General features: G+C 37.0%; 1 protein-coding gene across 2 annotated transcripts in view; it reads right to left on the bottom strand.

Annotated features, from left to right (window-relative positions):
• Positions 1 to 18285, bottom strand: part of LOC149084182 (coagulation factor XIII B chain-like) — a 41318-nt gene extending 23033 nt beyond the window's left edge. The window contains exons 1-9 of one of the 2 annotated variants that reach the window (XM_089234529.1): positions 18141 to 18285; positions 15295 to 15465; positions 10562 to 10741; positions 10285 to 10461; positions 9923 to 10117; positions 8821 to 8915; positions 3769 to 3919; positions 3463 to 3636; positions 2022 to 2201 (exon numbers count right to left, since the gene is read on the bottom strand). In XM_089234529.1, the coding sequence (XP_089090655.1) occupies positions 2022 to 2201; positions 3463 to 3636; positions 3769 to 3919; positions 8821 to 8915; positions 9923 to 10117; positions 10285 to 10461; positions 10562 to 10741; positions 15295 to 15465; positions 18141 to 18216 (1399 nt within the window). In that variant the 5' untranslated portion in view covers positions 18217 to 18285. The remainder of the gene's footprint in view (positions 1 to 2021; positions 2202 to 3462; positions 3637 to 3768; positions 3920 to 8820; positions 8916 to 9922; positions 10118 to 10284; positions 10462 to 10561; positions 10742 to 15294; positions 15466 to 18140) is intronic. The other variant, XM_089234528.1, reaches the window with a different exon arrangement.
• Between the last annotated feature and the right edge of the window lie 943 nt (positions 18286 to 19228).

A 19228-nucleotide genomic window follows, 5' to 3' on the forward strand; every position in this document is an offset into this window, starting at 1 on the left:
ATAACTTCAAATAACATTGAAATTAACAGAAATTGATTATAATAACATATAAAGGTATTTTATTCCGAAATTTCCATTAAAAAAAAAAAATATTTTTTATGCATTAAAAAAAATATTTTTTTTTTAAAAATGGGGCACGAGAGAGCCCCCCCCCCTATGCCCCCCCCCGTGTACGTCTCTGATCCCACCAATATGCGTTAGGTTTCAGAGGAACAGAACTGATGACGAAATTTTGCTGACAAGGGGGGGGGGGGGTCAAAAATGGCTAAAAATTTGCTTACGTAATACTTGAACGGCCCCATTTACGTTTTTAATAAATTTTTTGTGTACCAAAAATGCAAAAACATTTTGAAAATTTCAAAAAATGAATGCTATGTAAGTTACGTATTGTATGCCCATACTGAATTGGCCTCTGACCTTGACGTGCGAACGGAAGGGGGTTTATTTTCTAAGGAGAGGAAATGGGAGGGGGGAGGAAATTGAAGGAAAAAATTCCATAAAATAGCGCAAAAGACGCGACGGAAAATACCAACCGGCTCCTTTTTCCTTCGATCTTTTTACCGAAAGAAGATAAAAGGAATCGCCCATCGTGACGTTTAATGACGTAGCCAGAGGCCAACTCAGCTTGGGTGTACAATAAGTATTGTGGTGAAAGAGTCTCTACAGAGAGACTTTTTAAATGAAAGACAGTTGACATCCACCAGAGTACCATCTACCACAAAGATTCGATGTAATATTTGGTAGGTATTGGTCTCCGCAGCCTCTATTTTGAAGGTTCTTACGGGTAGTTATAGTTGTAGATTCTAGAAATATACAGGGTGTCCTGTAAGTGCTAATGCGGCTTTTATCTCGTCAACCGTCTGTCGTGAAGGTATGATTCCAATCTAGAAAATGCCAAAAATGTGTTGTAAAATCCCTCTGTAACGGTTTTGAGAGTGAAAATATAGTGTCACAAAATAAAAAAATCGAAATTTTTATACGGTTCCCCTGACCTTTAACTTTCAATTAGAAATTTCTTCATGGTCATCAAAAAACAATTCCATGTTTGCAACATGGAATTTTGAGTTGAGTTGCATGAACGCTTAGTTAGAAGTTTGCAAGATATTTGAATTTAAAAATCGGAGAAAAGTTATGAAAGAAAAGCAAAAACAAGCAGACAACGCTCCCTTCCTTCATTTATGCTGTCTTTTCCCAACTCTTTCCAGATTTTTGAATGCGAATATTGCACTTGTACACATGGAATTTTTTTTCCTCAGGAGAGACAAGGTAACAGCTTTCTAATTGGAAGTTAGAAGACAGGGGGGATGGATAAAAATTTATATTTTTTTATTTGTTACATCCTGCAATTTCTCTCTCAAAACTGGTACAGGGTAATTTTTGAACGCCTTTGAGCAGTTTTTGACTCGAATCCATATCTCTCTAAGGGCGCATTAGCACTTACAGGACACCCTGTATAGTCACAATATCTCATTTGAATGTTTCATTTCTTCAAACCCTTCTGTGCCCTCCCCCTTTAATGACCTCTCATGGTTCTTCTTTCACTTGATTTTCACCCGTTGCCTCGTGGAAATCCTTGGGTGTGAGAGGCACCCATATGATTCCAGGTAGAGAGTCAGAACTATAAAGTGCCCTTGAAATATTCACTGCTATCTATATTGGGGCCCAGGAACGGTTTTTTACCCATTTCGGGCATTTGCCCAGCTCTGACGAACTTTTAAAATAGTCTATGGTTCAATCCTGGTTCTGTTTGGTGCGTATATGCAAAGTTTGGCGACAATCGGTCATATTAAGTTCATTATTGATTTATGTTTCGCACAGTTTCAATGTGATTTGTACGCTGCTTATGGTTATGGTATTACTATTGACATGTAATTTTTATTTTAACCCAAAAACTAGAGCTAATCTGACAAAACTAATGCCAAATTCAGAATCATCGCAGCAAAATCACCCTAAAATCACCGAAATAGCGTTGAGAACAGAATCAGTGTTGGCAGTGTAATGTGGCATTAATATAATTATACCTTTACAGCTAGGCTCTTCACCGGTCCATGTGCCATCTTCAGAGCAGATTCTCGTTTGGATAACATCTAACTGGAAACCTTTATTGCATTCATAATACAAGTCTGAGCCTTTCTCCAAAGAATCGTAATAAACTTTACCATTTGGTAAATCCTGCGGAACCTCGCACTTCGTGATCTCTGCTAATGGGGAAAAAGAAGAAATTTTAAGAGAGCTGGGGGGGGGGGCATAAGGAATTTCTTTCGTATTTTGAAATTTCGAGAGTTACAAATTTTCAGAAAACCAACAGAAATTCATTAAAACAGCATTTAAAAGGTATTTTCTTTCGATATTTTAATATTTAAAAAAAAAAAAAATTTAAATATTAAAAAAATTCAAAATTTTTCGGTAGGCTTGGGGGCCTAGGCCCCCTTTTTATGGCCCTCAACGTTTCTACGCCCCTAGTTAAAACATATGCACTTTTTTTGTTGTGGGTCTGCCCGCCACGGTGAGACTGGTTTCCCTGGGATCCTTGGAGTGGGAAGACCGAACTCAGCTAACCACTACTGAGAGAATTTATAATTTATGATAGGAGACTAGAAAGCACAATTATACAGAATGTGCGAGATATATTCACTGCCGTCTGTATTCGTGCATGCACCATTTCTGAATTCAGTTAATCTTACATTTCTTCGTCACCGGTATTTTCCGATTTAGTAAGATCAAAGGAAGTCCCTCACATCCTGAAATTACTTGTACATAATATTCTTACGGAAAAAAGTTTGATCTCTTTATTTTCATTCTTATATAATGGGTGTATACAGGGTATTCCGTAAGCCCTGACTCGACCCCCATCTCATGAATCCTAAGGCGTAGAACTATGGCTCTCATTCAAAAAATGCTCAAAATGTGTTCAAGAATCACTCTGTGCCAGTTTCGAGAGTAAATGTACAGTGCGTCACAAAATAAAAAATTTCATTTTTTAAACGGTCCCCGTGTCCTCTAACTTCCAATTGGAAGGCCGTTGCCCTTCTGGGGGGGGGGGGGAATCTCATGTTTTAATTTGCAAAAATTGGCTGAGATATTTGAATTGTAAAATCGGAGAAGAGTTATAAAAGAACTCTATAAACTAACGGACGAGTTCATTATGCCTCATGATGTTGAATTCAAATATCACAGTATTGCAGTTAAAACATGGGATTTTTTTTACTGGGCTCAGAAGAGACACAGCAACAATTTTCTAATTGGAAGTTAGAAGACGGGGGAACAGTATAAAATTTTGGGTTTATTTTGTGGCAAGCTCTCAAAACTTCTGCAGGGTGGTTTTTGAACGCATTTTGAGCGTTTGTTTTAAACTGAAACAATACCTATACGACGAACGGTTGATGAGATATGAGATAGAGGCTGAGTTAGGACTTACAAGACACCCTGTACGAATAAGAAATGTGGTATTAATAATTGTACCTCTACAACTGGGTTCCTCACCGGTCCACTTGCCATCGTCAGAGCAGGTTCTCGCATGAATAACATCTAACTTGAAACCTTCATTGCATTCATAGTAGAGGTCCGAACCTTTCTCCAAAGAATCGTAATGGACTTTTCCATTTGGTACATCCTTCGGAATCTCACACTTCACTTCTGCCAACAGAAAAAAAAAGGAATCAACATGAAGCGAAGTATTCCGCAAACATGTCTCGGTTAAATTAGACCTCGCGTGAGTAAGATGACCTTCGCGCGACCAGAATCATCAATGAATCTACCAACACTCACTTTCGATGCACGTAGGTTCAGGTGACCAAACCCCGTTGATGCAAGATATTTTGAAGATATTGGCTTGTGTTCCACGTGGTACTTCGAAGTTTGTACCGTTGCACCTAAGATATAATTCCGTGCCATTTTCAATTCTCGGGGGAAGGACTGGCTAAAAATAAATAACGAAAAAGCTCTTACGAACATTTATGTTTACAAGTTAATGAGTTGTACGTAGCAGTACATCACATGTGCGGTACAGGGCTCGACAAATCTATTGCCCGACATACCCGGGGCATGTAAAAAGACTGGGCATGAGTGTTTTTCGCCCACATGCTTGACGCGGACGTGTAAAAAAATTAATTAAAAACTTAATTTTTTATCGAGGGTGATGCGTGTTCCTACACACGTGCGTGAAATTCTACAGACATGGTTTCTTTGGCAGCCATTATGCAAACGTGTAGTAAACGTTCTTTGATCTATTTTCACGATCCTAATATTTCAAATACTGGAGCGGTCATGGGCTCTCATATATTGCAACTGGGCTGTTCTGCAAAATGGGAAACCCCACTTCCAACGAGATAGTATATCCTAATTACTGATGGAAGAAGTGGAACAACTTCTTCGTTCGCATATAAACGTAAAAAAATACATTTTTCCAAAAAAAAAATATATTTATTATATTATACAGTATTTAATGCAGTGTTTCCCCCACCCTTTTTATGCCATGCCTCACCTAAGCATCTTATAAAATCCTGATGCCCCCACCACAAAAGGCACACACACCTGCTGGGGGTAGGGAGAATATCCGGCACGCAAGATGATCAAAAATTGGAAAAAAAAGTTAAAATATTGGAAAAATTGTTTAAAAGCTGTTTCGATCTATTTCTGTGAATTTGAAACTATTTTGGAGGGTAAAGATTCAAAATTTCTTTGGGGAGATTCTCTGTGTGCTCTTCTGAAATCTTAAATTTGGCCGTGTGTATTTACTCCCCGCCCCCCAAAAAAAGTCACGTCGAGGAAACCCCATAACCTGAACCTTAAATCCCTATAACCTGGTCTAAAACATGAGTTTTCGACCTTCAAGACCAGAGCAGGTCAAAAAAAAAATTCTCTTGATTCTCTCAGTAGCGTCTTAACGGGTAAACACAACGGGGTCCAGGTCTTCGAGGGAAATAGGGAGCCCTACATTATTGGAGAATTTTACTTATTCTGAGACCATTTTTTTTTTCATCAAATAGGAATTTTCAATCTCACCTAAATTATTTTCGCAGTAAATATGACACTTCATTGATATATGAATTATTTTTTTTCATGGATGTGAATTCCTTTAATTCAAATTTTTTTTTCATTAAATACAGATTTTTTCATTAATTCAGAGATTATTTCATTATCAAATATTCATTTCCATTCCTCTTCTGCATTTTTTCAATAAATGTGATTTTTTTTATTAATTCTGAGAATTTTTTCAAAATTGAATACGAATTTTCATAAATCATGATTGCTCCCTCGAAAAATCAAATTGCCCCCCTTAAAAATCATATTGCCTTCCTATGAATGAATGAACGCCAGGGTCTCTGCCACCGGACTTATCCCGTTGCCGAGATCTCTTCCAATCCAGCTTCGTGGCAGAGTCTGGAACAAAGTGAGTGTGTACACCTAACAGTCTGAGTGTGTAGCTAGTGTTGTGTATGATATTTCAGTGCTATCTATACTTCAAATTGTGAGTGAAGTGTGATGATTGAATATTTGTAACGTTGTAGGCCTGTTGCTCTCTGTGGCGAGACTTTTTAACGGGGAGATCGGCTCGCATTCGCGCCTAGAAGTTGGGAACCACAGAAGACCACCACTGTGGGGTTCGAACCCGGATCCTCGCATCGCGAGTCCGTCACTATAACCACTCGACCACCACAGCGGCCATATTGCCCTCCTGTGGGGCGTGGGTCCCACGTTGTTAATCACGGATTTAATGTATCCACCAGGGATAAAAATTCTGCAATTCTTTCTAATTGTGTGGAAAACTATCGATGCGAACTTTTTTTGTACACAATTAATAAGTTCAAAAAGAACTACGATTGACATATTGGCATAAATCGAGAATCCATTCATACTTAGATAAGACAACCATAACCCTTTTCATGGGGAGTGTATTTACATATTATTAATTATTAGTTGTTTTTTTCGTGTTGTATGTTCTTATTTTGGGTTGCTGTAGTTTAGTTATATTTGACATCATTTTTTCAGCCACCTCGTGGGCAATTTATCTGTTGTGGCCTCTGTGTTTGTATTTGTTCACAAAAATATCAGAAAAAAATCAATCGCAAAAAGTATGGTATCTCTGCTCTGCCACCTGTCAAATCAAAACTAGACTACCTGGCATAATTTCTGGAGTGAAGTTAGTTGTAGATTTTTAATCGGTGAGCAGCATGAAAACGGATCAAATGTCTTATAATATCATACGTATATATTTGCTTTTTTTGGTGTATACCGGAGAAATATTTAGGTGCCAAAATACTGGTTAATATATTAAACCGTACAAAACCAAGGTTTTTCGTGCCAATAGATAATTTTTTTTATCCGTTGCTCTACAATTCGACACGATAATAGAATTTCCTTTCAAAATTATTTTTCGAGATGTCCCGGTTTTTATCAGTGAATTTGCGTTATGACCCTGTTTTTATAAGGATTCGTTCTTTGTCCCGGTTTATCAACGGCATAATCTAGCCACCCTAGTCAAGGCTCTCGCCAGAACAAATCTGGTCCCGTATCGCAAATCGGTAATGATTTCATAACAGAGGTGAAGGAATTTTAATTTTGCGACTTCTTTTCCGTAGCCAACAGCGCAGAAACTTATAAGTAGCGGACTAATAATTGACAAATTTTAGATTTTCGATTGGCAACCAAATTCTCATTTTGAATTTTCGTACTTCTTCCAACATTTCGATTTAAAAAAAAATTATACCATTTCTGATTTTCTCTACGCAAATAAATCAATTTGTTTCTAAAATTAAAAAAAAAATAAATCCAGTGATAAATATTTTTTTGACACGTAAAATATCGATCTGGGCATCTATTATTTCAATTAAAGTTACATGCTCGACCGGGTATGTAAATTTTTAGAAATTTGTCCAGCCCTGATACGGTAGTCTTTTCTTAGATATACAGTATATGCATATACAAAAAAAATTCTGATTCATTCAGCTGATTAGGCTTAGAAAATGGGAAAAGAGTCAGGGTTTCCGCCAGTTAGCCCAACAAAAGAGGTGACGAGCCCACATCACAGAACAACAAAAGAGGCTGAGAGCCCATGATTCGCTAAATACCACACGACAGAAAAGGAAATAGAGGCTAAATGCTCGCTAGTTACACAAGTAAAGATGTCTTTAGCCCACGGCTAGCCCGACATTATTATTTCCTTATTATTATTTCCTTATTATTATTTATTATTACATATTTTCTATTATTATTTTCTACTATTATTTTCTATTATTATTTTCTACTATTATTTTCTATTATTATTTTCTACTATTATTTTCTATTATTATTTTCTACTATTATTTTCTATTATTATTTTCTACTATTATTTTCTATTATTATTTTCTACTATTATTTTCTATTATTATTTTCTACTATTATTTTCTGTTATTATTTTCTACTATTATTTTCTATTATTATTTTCTACTATTATTTTCTACTATTATTTTCTATTATTATTTTCTACTATTATTTTCTATTATTATTTTCTACTATTATTTTCTATTGATATTTTATTAATATTTTTCATTATTTTCTATTATTATTATTTTTTCTTTCTTCTTCTCTTCCTATTTCTCTAGCTTACCAGGACGGACTGCCAGCTGGAGTTTTTCCGGCACGACCGCGCCCTCCGGGGTACAGAGCTTATATCGCTGGTGCAACAGAGCCTGGTCGTTCTCGGTTTGCTTAGTTTAGATTAGGTTTTCGTGGTAGTTGTTCAATGAATGAGTTTCCTCGAGCTAAGGAGCCGTCTTAAAGTTTGAGTATAGATCCAACGCTGGTGGGTTTAATCATCAGGAGATATTGGATTGGACGGGAAACTGAATCGCCCACTCTCTCCAACCTTTAAATTGTTTTTTTTTAAATTTTGTTCCGAAGATATTTCTTCAGTTCTGAAATTAATTCTGTTATCCTTATTCCTGAAATAATTTCTTCCATTTATTCTGCATATCCTTAATTTTGAAATTATTTCTTTTATTAATTCTGAAATTATTTCTTTTATTAATTCTGAAATTATTTCTTTCATTAATTCTGAAATTATTTCTCTTATTAATTCTGAAATTATTTCTTTTATTAATTCTGAAATTTTTTCTTTTATTAATTCTGAAATTATTTCTTTTATCAATTTTAAAATTATTTCTTGCATTAATTTCAAAATTCTCTCAATAATTCTGAATTTCCCCCAATTCTTAAATTATTCCTTTCATTAATCTTAAATTTGCCTTTTCATTCCGAAATTATTTCTTTCATTTTTTCGGAGTTTTCCTTTTTATGAAATTATATCTTTCATTAGCTATAAAACCATTTCTTTTGTCAAGTATAAAATTATTTCTTTTGTCAAATATAAAATTATTTCTTTTGTCAAGTATAAAATTATTTATTTTGTCAAGTATAAAATTATTTCTTTTTGTCAACTATGAAATTATTTCTTTTTGTCAACTATGAAATTATTTCACTCATCAACTTTGAAAATATATCTTTAATTATGAAACTACGTTTCACTCTAGGGAATAAATAAATCAGATATATGCATCGAGTGCGATCAGGTGCCTCATTGAGCACGCGAGCCGCCTCAGGTGCTCGCGAGCTCAATGGTTGAAGATTTCTGTGTTAGAGCTTTTGACTGTCGTCACGAACAGTGACAAAAAATGAACGCGATTTTTTCTAATTCACATTATGAGAAATTATAAATCTGGCGGGAATTGAATAACAAGGACTGAAAGTGAACAATGTGATTCAAATCGGATGTTTTTTTTTCACCCTGGCTTTATGCAAAGAAAAATTCAGTAAAGAAACGTTAATAACATCAGTGGCTACCTCTAAGAAAAGAAATGGTTTACTTCTGTTGTAACGTAGATATTCTCGCCTCATCACTATCCTACCATTCTCAACATTAGGTACAATACAATGTTCTGAAAAAAAAACAGGGTTTCCATATATGGTAAATATATCAAAATCAGAACCATCTTAAGAGAGCCATGGGCCGCAGGGCCGAGAAATGCACTATTATGTGCCTCTCTCGTGGGCCGTATCAAGAATATATTAAATGTTAAAAGAAAAATGAAAGTACATAATTAAATAATCAAGGTTGACGTTGTGCCTCAACAATTGGATTTTAATAAAATTTTAAAGTTTTTAATGTTTTACAGATCATTAATGAAATATTTTTAAGTAAACATTTTAAACATTTTGCATTTTTGCACTGAGATTGAATTAAATCAATAAATTAACAAAACGTTTCACAAATATAAAAGAATAGACCATCGCAACGTGAAATGTATGAAATGCCACAAACACACAAAAATAAATTGGACTTACCAAGGTACTGCTCATCTCCACTGGCTCCCTTGTGAGCAAGGAACGGTTAATAGGCACTGTTAATTCTGTATTTCATTTTCAATATTTTAAGGGGGGGGGGGTCCCCTGCTCACTGATCATGAACACTCCAGGGAGCTACGCAATACGCGAACACATGCAAAGCCGCAAAGAAAGTGAGAGTAACTGACAGTTACTGCTAAGTTAAAAGAAAAAGCTCTAATTTGATTGGTTAATTGAAGCGTGGGAATGGAATGATACCTACATTTATGTTTTTAATGTTTGGGTGCCATAAGTACAGTATGCACAAAAGTCGTGGCACACCAGTTTTAATCACGTAGGAATGAGAGTAGAAAAGTGATAAGTGTAATCACTACATAAAAAAGTGATAAGCAAGAGATGATGTGAAAGCGAAGAGAAGTACAGTGTTTCTCTATGATTAAAATGAGAATAATTCTACCTATCCGATTTCAGAAGTTTAAATATTTTAAAGTGGAAAATGGCGATCACGACACCACCTAGTGTCTGAAGCGATTGATAGAAATTGCTGTGTAAGTGAATGATACGCATGAGCATAACACAAAATTGGTGAGAGATGCGTTACCTATACAGACAGGTGGAGGAAATGTCCATTCGCCAGTTGCTAGACATTTCGTTCTTTCTGATCCTACCATCTCATAACCAGGATTACATCCATATTGCATGATACTTCCGACAGTTTGTCTGCCCGTACGTAAGGCCATATAACCGTTCTTTGGTGTTTCAAGTTGCTTGCAGGAAATGCCTAAAGGATCAGATACTGAAAAGAAAATTGTTTATCTGAAAAATACCTTTCCCTTTTAGAAAGTAAATTATGTTGAAAATCAATCTATTAAAGACTGAACTTCATGATCTGGGATTAGCAGAAAAATGCCTGACATGACAGGATTTCTTCATAAGCATAAAAAAACAAACTTGACAACATACTCTCTCTGCAAAACGGCGCAATTCCATTCCACGAGCCAAACTTGCACGTGACAGTTTCAGGAGCAGGAACCATCACATACCCCTGGTTGCATTTGTAAGACACATTAGAAAGGTGTGTATCCGTGTAGTTCAAAATTTCTCCGTTTTCTATTTTAGGCGGCTCGCCCTTGCACTTCGCTGAAAACAGCAAGAAGACGAAATAATTGCGATTTGAAATAATATCGTTAAAATAAAATCGAAGATAGACGCAAAAATCGAAGGTTCGTCATTTCTTTACCTGGTACACAAGGCGATGACGTTAAGGTCCTCCATTTTCCATAAAAACAAGTTATATTGCGTTTGATTACGAGATCGTATCCAGAAACGCAAACGGGTGTGAGGATTTGTCTGTGGAAGTAGACGGTTTTTCCACTTTTATCAAGTCCCTCTTTCTGTAATGATTCGATATGGCAACGAGCTAGGAAAATACGAATGTTTCGAGAAAGAATTCATTAAAACGGGGTCGATTAAAACAATTTTGAACTTATTAGATAAGTGAGTAAAATACCAATATTTGTGAAGATAAATCATTGAAATTTGCCTTAATTTTTCGATCTGCTCCTAGTTTATTCGTAAAGTAAAATGCAAAAAAAAAAAGCAGTTTTACTGTTTTTATTCATTCCTAATCTGGCACCACGCTCGGGGGGGCTTAAGAGACAAAGTTCCTTATAAAGTGGATTACTTTACCGTACACCAGCTCCGGTCATATATCGCCCGCCATACGGCAATTTCAAACCAGTCGAGTTGGGAGGGAAATGAAGGTGCCATCTATCGGTGGTCGCCCTAGGCTAGGTACGTAAAGAACTTGTTTCATACGTTCGTCTCCGCATTGGAACCCGTGAATCAATATTTGTGAAGATACCGCTTAAATAAAGTGTGGACTCGTCTTTTCAACCAACACGCGTGAACTTTATTTCTTATGTAGCCGAGTTTAAAAGGGATTATCTTCATGGTGTTGTTGAACAACACGTGCCATTCTGGTCATATATTCGTTTTTTTGATAAGGGTTTTCTATCCATGCAATTATTTTATAACCAAATGGAAATTTTAGCGGGATTCTCAAAATAGGAATACTACTACTTAACCGTACATGCACGTCGTACGCATTCCTGTACGGAATTTCTAACGAATCCGCACGTGCCAGAACGTGTATTCTGAAAGTATGTGTGGCCCTAACGTATTTATGTTGTCGAATTGCGCTTGTTTCGTGTTCGTGCTGCTACCTGTATTCCATTCTCTGAAGATGGAAATGATTCAACTGCCATATAAATATGACTGAAAAGGATGGACCAGAACTAATTGTTGAAGACGTAATGCAGCGGTGAAAGGCAATGTGGCTGTCAAAAAGGGTGCAGACGAAGAAAGTCTCGTAGGCGACAAAGTACATATATACTCGTGTATAAGCCGACCCCCCACCTTTAGGACCACCAAAATCGCAATAAATTGAAAACCCCCGTATAAGCAGACCCAAAAAAATCCATGCATTTCAGAGAAAAAAAATTCTTACATTTTCATGCAAAATTAATAGTTTACGGAAATTTACAATAGAAAATGATTCAAACTTTTTAATCCGTTTCTTCTGAGTCTCCAACCTCATCGTAATCCATCAAATCATCATAGGGGATGCGGCATCTTCGTTTTCATCTTCATCTTGGCTTTCATCACCATAGTCACTTTCAAAGAGGATATCATCTTCAGTTTCGTCCATCGCATTGCTACCGCAACACTTTTTGAAGGATCGGATGATAATTTCGGTGGAAACAGAATTCCACGCCTCATGTACCCATTGGCAAACTAGGCCAATGCCAGGTTTCTTCAAGGCACCACTTTTTGTAGTTTCTTTATCATCGGAACTCATCCATTCGATCCACAAATTCCTCAAATAGTCTTTGAAAGACTTGCTGATGCTCACATAAGGCTTTACAATCGACATTAGCCCACCTGGTATCAAAGCCAATGATGTTTTCGATTTCTTTGCCTCGTCTTTGACATTATCGGGGTTTTGAACATATCCCATACCAAACAATTTTGAACATATCCAATAATGCCGGTTTCTCGAACACTGCTACAAAAAATGACTACTGATTGTGGGGTCGAAATTTTCTCATCAAAAACTGACCCGAGTATAAGCCGACACCCCCCCTCCCCCACTTGTGGAACGAATTTTTCCACTAAAAAACTCGGCTTATACACGAGTATATACGGTAAGCGATGAAGTCACTATCTAAAATTTAACAAAACAGGTGAAGGGAGCAAAGAACACACTTTTAACGAAGTAAACTAATACAGAGGATGAATGAATTTAACTACATTATAGAGGGGGTAAAAATAGAAATTCCCTAATTAACAACCTGTCTATTTAGTGAAGCATTAATTCATCATCAGTAAAAATAAGCATGTAACAGAATCTCGACACGAATTCAGATGGCATGTAGAACAGTCTCAATATATATGGACCTACTACGAGCACTGCCGGGGGCACGCAAATGTTAGACTGGTGCTTTCAATCAGACGAAGGGCCTGAAAATATTAAATGATCCGAGGCCTCATGATGCTGTTAAGATGGCCCTGATGACATACACTTTCTTTTTTCATACTGATCATAACTCTCTGGTCTATCGCCACGGAAAATTCACTACCAAATGAGATGTGCCGGAAGCGTGTATGTGTGCCCAACGGTCTGAAAGGTTATCTAGTATTCCATGTGTGAATTTAATTTTTTAGTGCTGCCATCTATTTGTCAAACTAGGAGTGAAGTGTAATGATTGAATATTTGTATCGTGGGGTAGGATTGATACTCTTCGTGGCTAGACTTTTTAACGGAGGGATGAACTCGCGTTCACGCCTCGAGGGTCGGTGCCCCATAAAACAAACTGCAGCCGACTGCCAGAGCGTCGACTGTGAGGTGATGACAGACTTCTAGACATGGACCTGTGTACATTCTTATATACTGAGTGACCACATCATTGTGACCACGTGATAGTTTCTAGCAAATGAGCTATAGCTTCACATTGTTGCGGCTAGAGGGCTAGTTATTAAAAAAAATAAAAGCTTAGTTCTTGAAACAATAGTGTAGTAAATTTGTTCGTGAAGATATGGGGAAAAAACGTGATTTGTGTGACGGACATTGAACGTGGGATGATTGAAGTTGCTTAAATCCATGGAGCGAGTTGAGCGAATCCGCCGCATCAGTGATATATGTTCAAGAGCAGCTGTAGTTAAAGTGTGGTGGTTGGCTGAAGTCGGTTTTCTGTGGTTCCCAACTTCAAGGCGTGAATGCGAGCCGATCTCTCCGTTAAAAGTCTTTTCACATAGAGCAACAGGCCTAAAACGGAACATTTATTCAATCGTTATACTTTACTCATAGTTAGGAAATCGATGGCAGATCGCAGACTACACATAACAAGCATTACACAGAAGCGAACTCCACGTTGGTTTCACAACACGTACACGCACATTCTAACATGCACCAATTCGTTAGAAGTTCTGCAGAGTAATATGGAAGAGCTGCATTTGCAGTTCAGTAGTAGTTGTAGTTAAAGTATTTAAATACTGTCAGGCAGAAAGACTGGGTCTAAAAGTGGAATTTGTGATCGTAACCGACTGGTGAATGGTCGGGTGAAACGAAGAATCTCCGAACGAAGCTGCTGTTAAAGAAAACAGTACGGTAACAATACAGGAAATTGTATAGCATATCTTAATCAAGAATCGTTTTCAAAGGATCTCTGAACGCAGTGTTGGCCGTACTTATACACTGCATCGTATGAGGTATGGAAGCCGAGTGCCGAAGTTCAGTTCGAACACCGTTGCTGCAGGTAAGGGGGCCATTCAAGTATTATGTAAGCAGATTTTCAGCCATTTTTGACCCCCCCCCCTGTTCAGCAAAAGTCAGCAAAACACTAACCCCCCCCCCCCCCCCCCACACATCAGCAAAATTTCGTCAGCAGCTTAGAATATTTCATATCTTCAAAAAGGAGTGGTTGATGTCGCGTAAGCAACCTTCAAACACCCCCCCCCCCCGCCATCAAATCCAGCAAATCCGAAACCCCCTCAGCCCTTCATGCTGACGTATTACTTGAATGACCCCCTAACAGGGAAAAGTATCAAATTCGATCAGAATCGCATGAATCGGACGGTGGATAACAAGTTACGTGGTCCGATAAATCGCGCTTTCAGTTACACCGTGAGAGTGAGCGAGTGAGAATTTGTCTTAAGCAACACGAAAGCATGGGCGTCGACACTTCAGACTGGTGGAGTCCAATGTGATGGTTTAGGGAAATGTTTCCTGACATGCTTCGGGCCCTTCAATTTGTGTTTAAGAACGTCTGAATAAGACATCATATCTAAACATCGTTGCTGACCAAGTACTGTATATTATAAAAGTTAATTTTTTTTATTTTAACAACTATGCATCCCCTTGCAACATGAATGACTTATATGAAATTCCTGACTTCGGACATTCACCATTCCCCAAGAATGACTTTAATATCTATCACCGTTTTCTTGCTATCCCGTTTTGAAAACCGTCAGTCGATTGTGGGACATTCTATGTCGAGTCCACATAGAATGGCCGACGTAGACCGTTCTATGGGTTACCAATAGATCAATACTATATTACAGTAAAACCTCTCTTTTGAGGACAACGGCGTGACTAAAAAATTCGTCAGCAAAAGAGGTGTGACCGTAAATCTGGGGGTTGAATTGCGCCCCCTTTTATTATACAAGGGGAAGTATTATTTGGCCGTAAAAGAGAGGGACGACCGCATCTTAGGGCTGTCTGTTAAGAGTGGTTTTACTGTATCACGAATTATACTCTCAACTGGAACTAGACGTATATAGAAAATTTTTGCAGTGTCAGTCACTGAATGTATTTCACGAGAAAAAAAAAAGTTATCGCGATACAAGTGCGTAAGATTAATATTTACTTATTTTTTATTGAAACTTATCAATACTATAATAAAACGAACTAACTATCTTTGCAAATCGGTGGTTCTCCTCTCCATACACCATCGATGCAGGTGACTGGTCCATAGGAAGTTATTCTAAAATGAGTTCCGCAATAGTACTCAACGACACCTTGAAATACATTCGGGACCACCGAACGCGCATGTTGCACTTCAGGAGGAGGTTCCAGGCATAGCTCTGTAGAAGAAGAAAAATAAATCAACATCCCCACACACAATTATAAAGTGCTTACAATGTTATACACCAACCTTCCAAATAAAAACACATGCTCATTGCCACATGCTCTAACACAGGGTTTTCCAACGTGAAAGCTTGCACGGAACCCTTGTTGATTACGAGACTATTCCGCGGAATCCTTAACAAATTTTCAACATTTCTTCAACATACAGGGTGTCCCAAAAGCCTACAACCGCTCTGCGGAATAATAATACTCACTTAAAGCAGGGTTGTAAAAAACCCGGGGTTTTCTTGAGCAAAGTGGGGAATATTGAAGATCTTATTCCTCCACAATCCCAAAATATCCAATTTAAACATGTATGTACATCCTTTATGTGTACATCTTACATCATGTCTAAATACATATTTTTGGTGCACGTTAAACTATGTATTTGATTAATAAAATTGACCATACAATAAGGGAATAATTGTTCACTTACAGCCTGGTCGGGTTTTTTGGGCGAAATGGGAGGAAAATTGAATTTATTTTTTTCCACAGCTTCAAAATATGCCACTTAAACATGTATGTACAGTAAGCACAACTTTTAACAGTAAGGGCGGTTGCGGCAGGTGCAGTCTCACCGGGCCCCGCACTTTCGGTTATACCGTCGAATCCCGTTTTAACGAATACCGATGTAACGAAAAAAAATCTCGTTTTAATGAACTCTTTTTTTCTAATCCCCCGGATAAGTTTATAAAGGAGAAATGCCAAAAGCTATAATTCCTTTAAAACGACATCTTGTTACAATGAAGTGATTTCCCCTTTTTCTTGGAGTTCGTTGTAACGGGATTCGACTGTAATTCATTTCATATGTTCCGAAATTTCATCCATTCTGGAATTTCGCATTCAAAAATATAAAATTCTGTAATTCTTTTGTTTTATAAATTTTGGATTTCCACCAATTCTAGAATTGTTTTTTCAATGAATTCTGAATTTTCATCAACTCTGGAATTTTGAGATTTTTTTTTTGGAATTCTGAATTTTGATTAATTCTAAACTATTTTTAATTTATTCTAAATTCCCATCAATTATGGTATTATTCCTTTCATATAATTTGCATTTTCATGGAGCTGGAGAGAGAATTATCTCTGTGTGTCCATACACACACAATTGTCAATTATTTTATTTTCAATTCTTCGGATTCTGAATTTTCGTTAGTTCTCGGACAATTCCTTTCATTAGTTCTCGGATAATTCCTTTCATTAGTTCTCGGACAATTCCTTTCATTAGGCCATAATTTTAATTGGTTTTGGAATTACAATCGAGTCCTAAGATGCCGGAGAAATCACTTCGTTATAGAAAAATTTCATTATAAAGGAATTCCAGGATTTTGCATTGTTCCTATGTAAACTTATCTGAGAGATTATAGAAAAGTGTTCGTTAGAAAACGAGAAATTCGCTATGACGGTATTCGTTAAAACGGGATCCGACTGTATTTCTTTCAACAGTTTAAAATTTTCTCAAGTTTGAAATTTTCATTCATTTATTTTTTTTCGGAATCTCATATTTTTATTGCATAAAATATAAATATGTAAAGAAAAACAACCGAGAAAATCAAAGATCTCCAGTTCTTACATTTTGATATTTTACATTGAATTGTGTCTTCTTTGTACTTGTATATATGTATTTTACAGCATTCCTATATATTTTGTGATCATTTATTCATTTTTGGATGCCGAAATTATTAAGATGCCTGTGATCGCGCTATAATTTTTGCAATGGTCCCCGCGTCTGGTAAGGGTGGCTCTGCGCGGGGGTTACCTTCCGAGAGTATCCGCGAATACGGAAAAATTAAGCGAATGTTACAGGCGATTATGCATAGCACCCAGCGTCGTTTGTAAATTGAATGAATACTAAAAAACTTATCACTTCCCACCGGTGATTATGCATAATACCAAAGCATCGTGTCATTGGTGTACATGATAAATCGTACTATATGATATATATCATATTATATCAAGGTACGATCGTAAAATTACCGTTATGTATCGTATAGGGGTCTGTCTATATTTATAACATATACTAGACTTATTCAGATTTTATTTTCATATTAATCAAACTCACCAATTACTCTAGGGTATTATGCATAATAACAATATAATAACCAATTTTATCCCACTTACCGTAACACACATTTCAGTGGTAGAGATACCTTGACGTCTTAACGACACGCAACCGCAGTAATTCACTTCGTTTTGCTGTGCATAGTCAGTAGAGCGCCCTCATTTGCCGTATCTTTTGCAAGAACATTTCGGCAAATGTTCTTGCAAAGTTCTCCAGAAACACTAGAAAATTCTGGAGAGCTATCGCTAACCCGTGCTCTTCATATTTAATTCCCCACCAGGAAAAGTGCTTTCCCAGCCAGAAGAAAAAGCGGAAAAGGCCACGAACAAGGAACTTATATGTATTTGCAAATAAATAAAATATTATTTAAAATCATTTTAAAAAAATCGAAAGATCGTCACATTTCTTAAATTACGGCGAAATCCTGCACACAATACCGAACGATTTGAAAAAAGAAAAACAGAGGGCGCTTTTTTCCAAAACAAAATAAGTACCAATGGTTGCTGTATAATACAGTAGTTTATATCACAATAGAGAGAATCAAATTATTTTAGAAATCATTTTCACTCACTCTGAGCGTATATAAGCACCAGAAGCGTAAGGTAAATGGATATTGAAAGCATTGGGGAGAACGCCATCTTTGACATGAATAATTATTTTCTGAGTGGATCGCTCTCGTATACTCTTCTAATGCCATGATTGGTTCGCCTTTACTTCCTCTTAGCGTGTTATTTCCGAGAAAACTTAACGATCGATCTAATATCGATAGACTCGCCCTCGGATTCTTCCTTTATCTGATCGATGGGCTGCGTATCCTTAAGAAAAAAGAGTTTCACAAGCAATTTTTTTCATAAAAACAAATATCTTATTTGATCTGACAAGCATTGAAATGATTGGAACGATGCTAAAAATGATCGATTTAAATATAATTTTTTCTATGTGTTATGATAATAAGATGGGTTTACGGAAAATTCACCGCCATGCAATTCACCGCGAGGAAAATTCACCGCTAGGAAAATTCATCGCCGGAAAATTCACCGACAACAGTTCGATGAGAGTCAGAAAGTGAGGGAGTGAGCGATTGAGTTACTGAGTTAACTTCTGTTATCCCGCTCGCCCTTCTGCCACATTAAACCGGACTCTATTCTATTTTGCGGCTGATATCTCTAAAGCAGCGGTTCTCGACATATTCTGACTCGCGGAGCCCTTTCCAACGTATAATTTCTATGGTGGAGCCTTTTTGGTATATAACTTGGAACCCTTCAGACCTCTTTTTTTATTTATTAATCAAATTTACTGATTCATTTTACTTTCCTCGAGCTGCTGCGGAGCCCCTGGGAAGTGCACACGGAGCCCCAAGGGCTCTGCGGAACACCGGTTGAGAACCGTCGCTCTAAAGGAACGGAGAGTGGAGATAAAAAGCGGGTGGGGGGAGGGGGGGGGGGTGGAAGCATTAAAAAATAAATTCAAATAAGAATTCGACCGGTGGAAATTTAATCAAAAAATAATTTTTCGCTGTAAATTAATCCATTTAATACATTTTTTAGTGTGAAATTATCTAAAAAAAATAACTTTTCCCCAATTTTACTGCAGTTATTCCCCCTCTCTTCAATCATGATTTGGCGCCCTTCACATACAGGCACCCGTTCAGCAACACTG

This window comes from Pholcus phalangioides, unplaced genomic scaffold, assembly GCF_987345545.1.
Source record: "Pholcus phalangioides strain wild (caught in Gottingen) unplaced genomic scaffold, Ppha-v1.0 ptg000008l_1, whole genome shotgun sequence".
NCBI lineage: Eukaryota > Metazoa > Arthropoda > Arachnida > Araneae > Pholcidae > Pholcus > Pholcus phalangioides.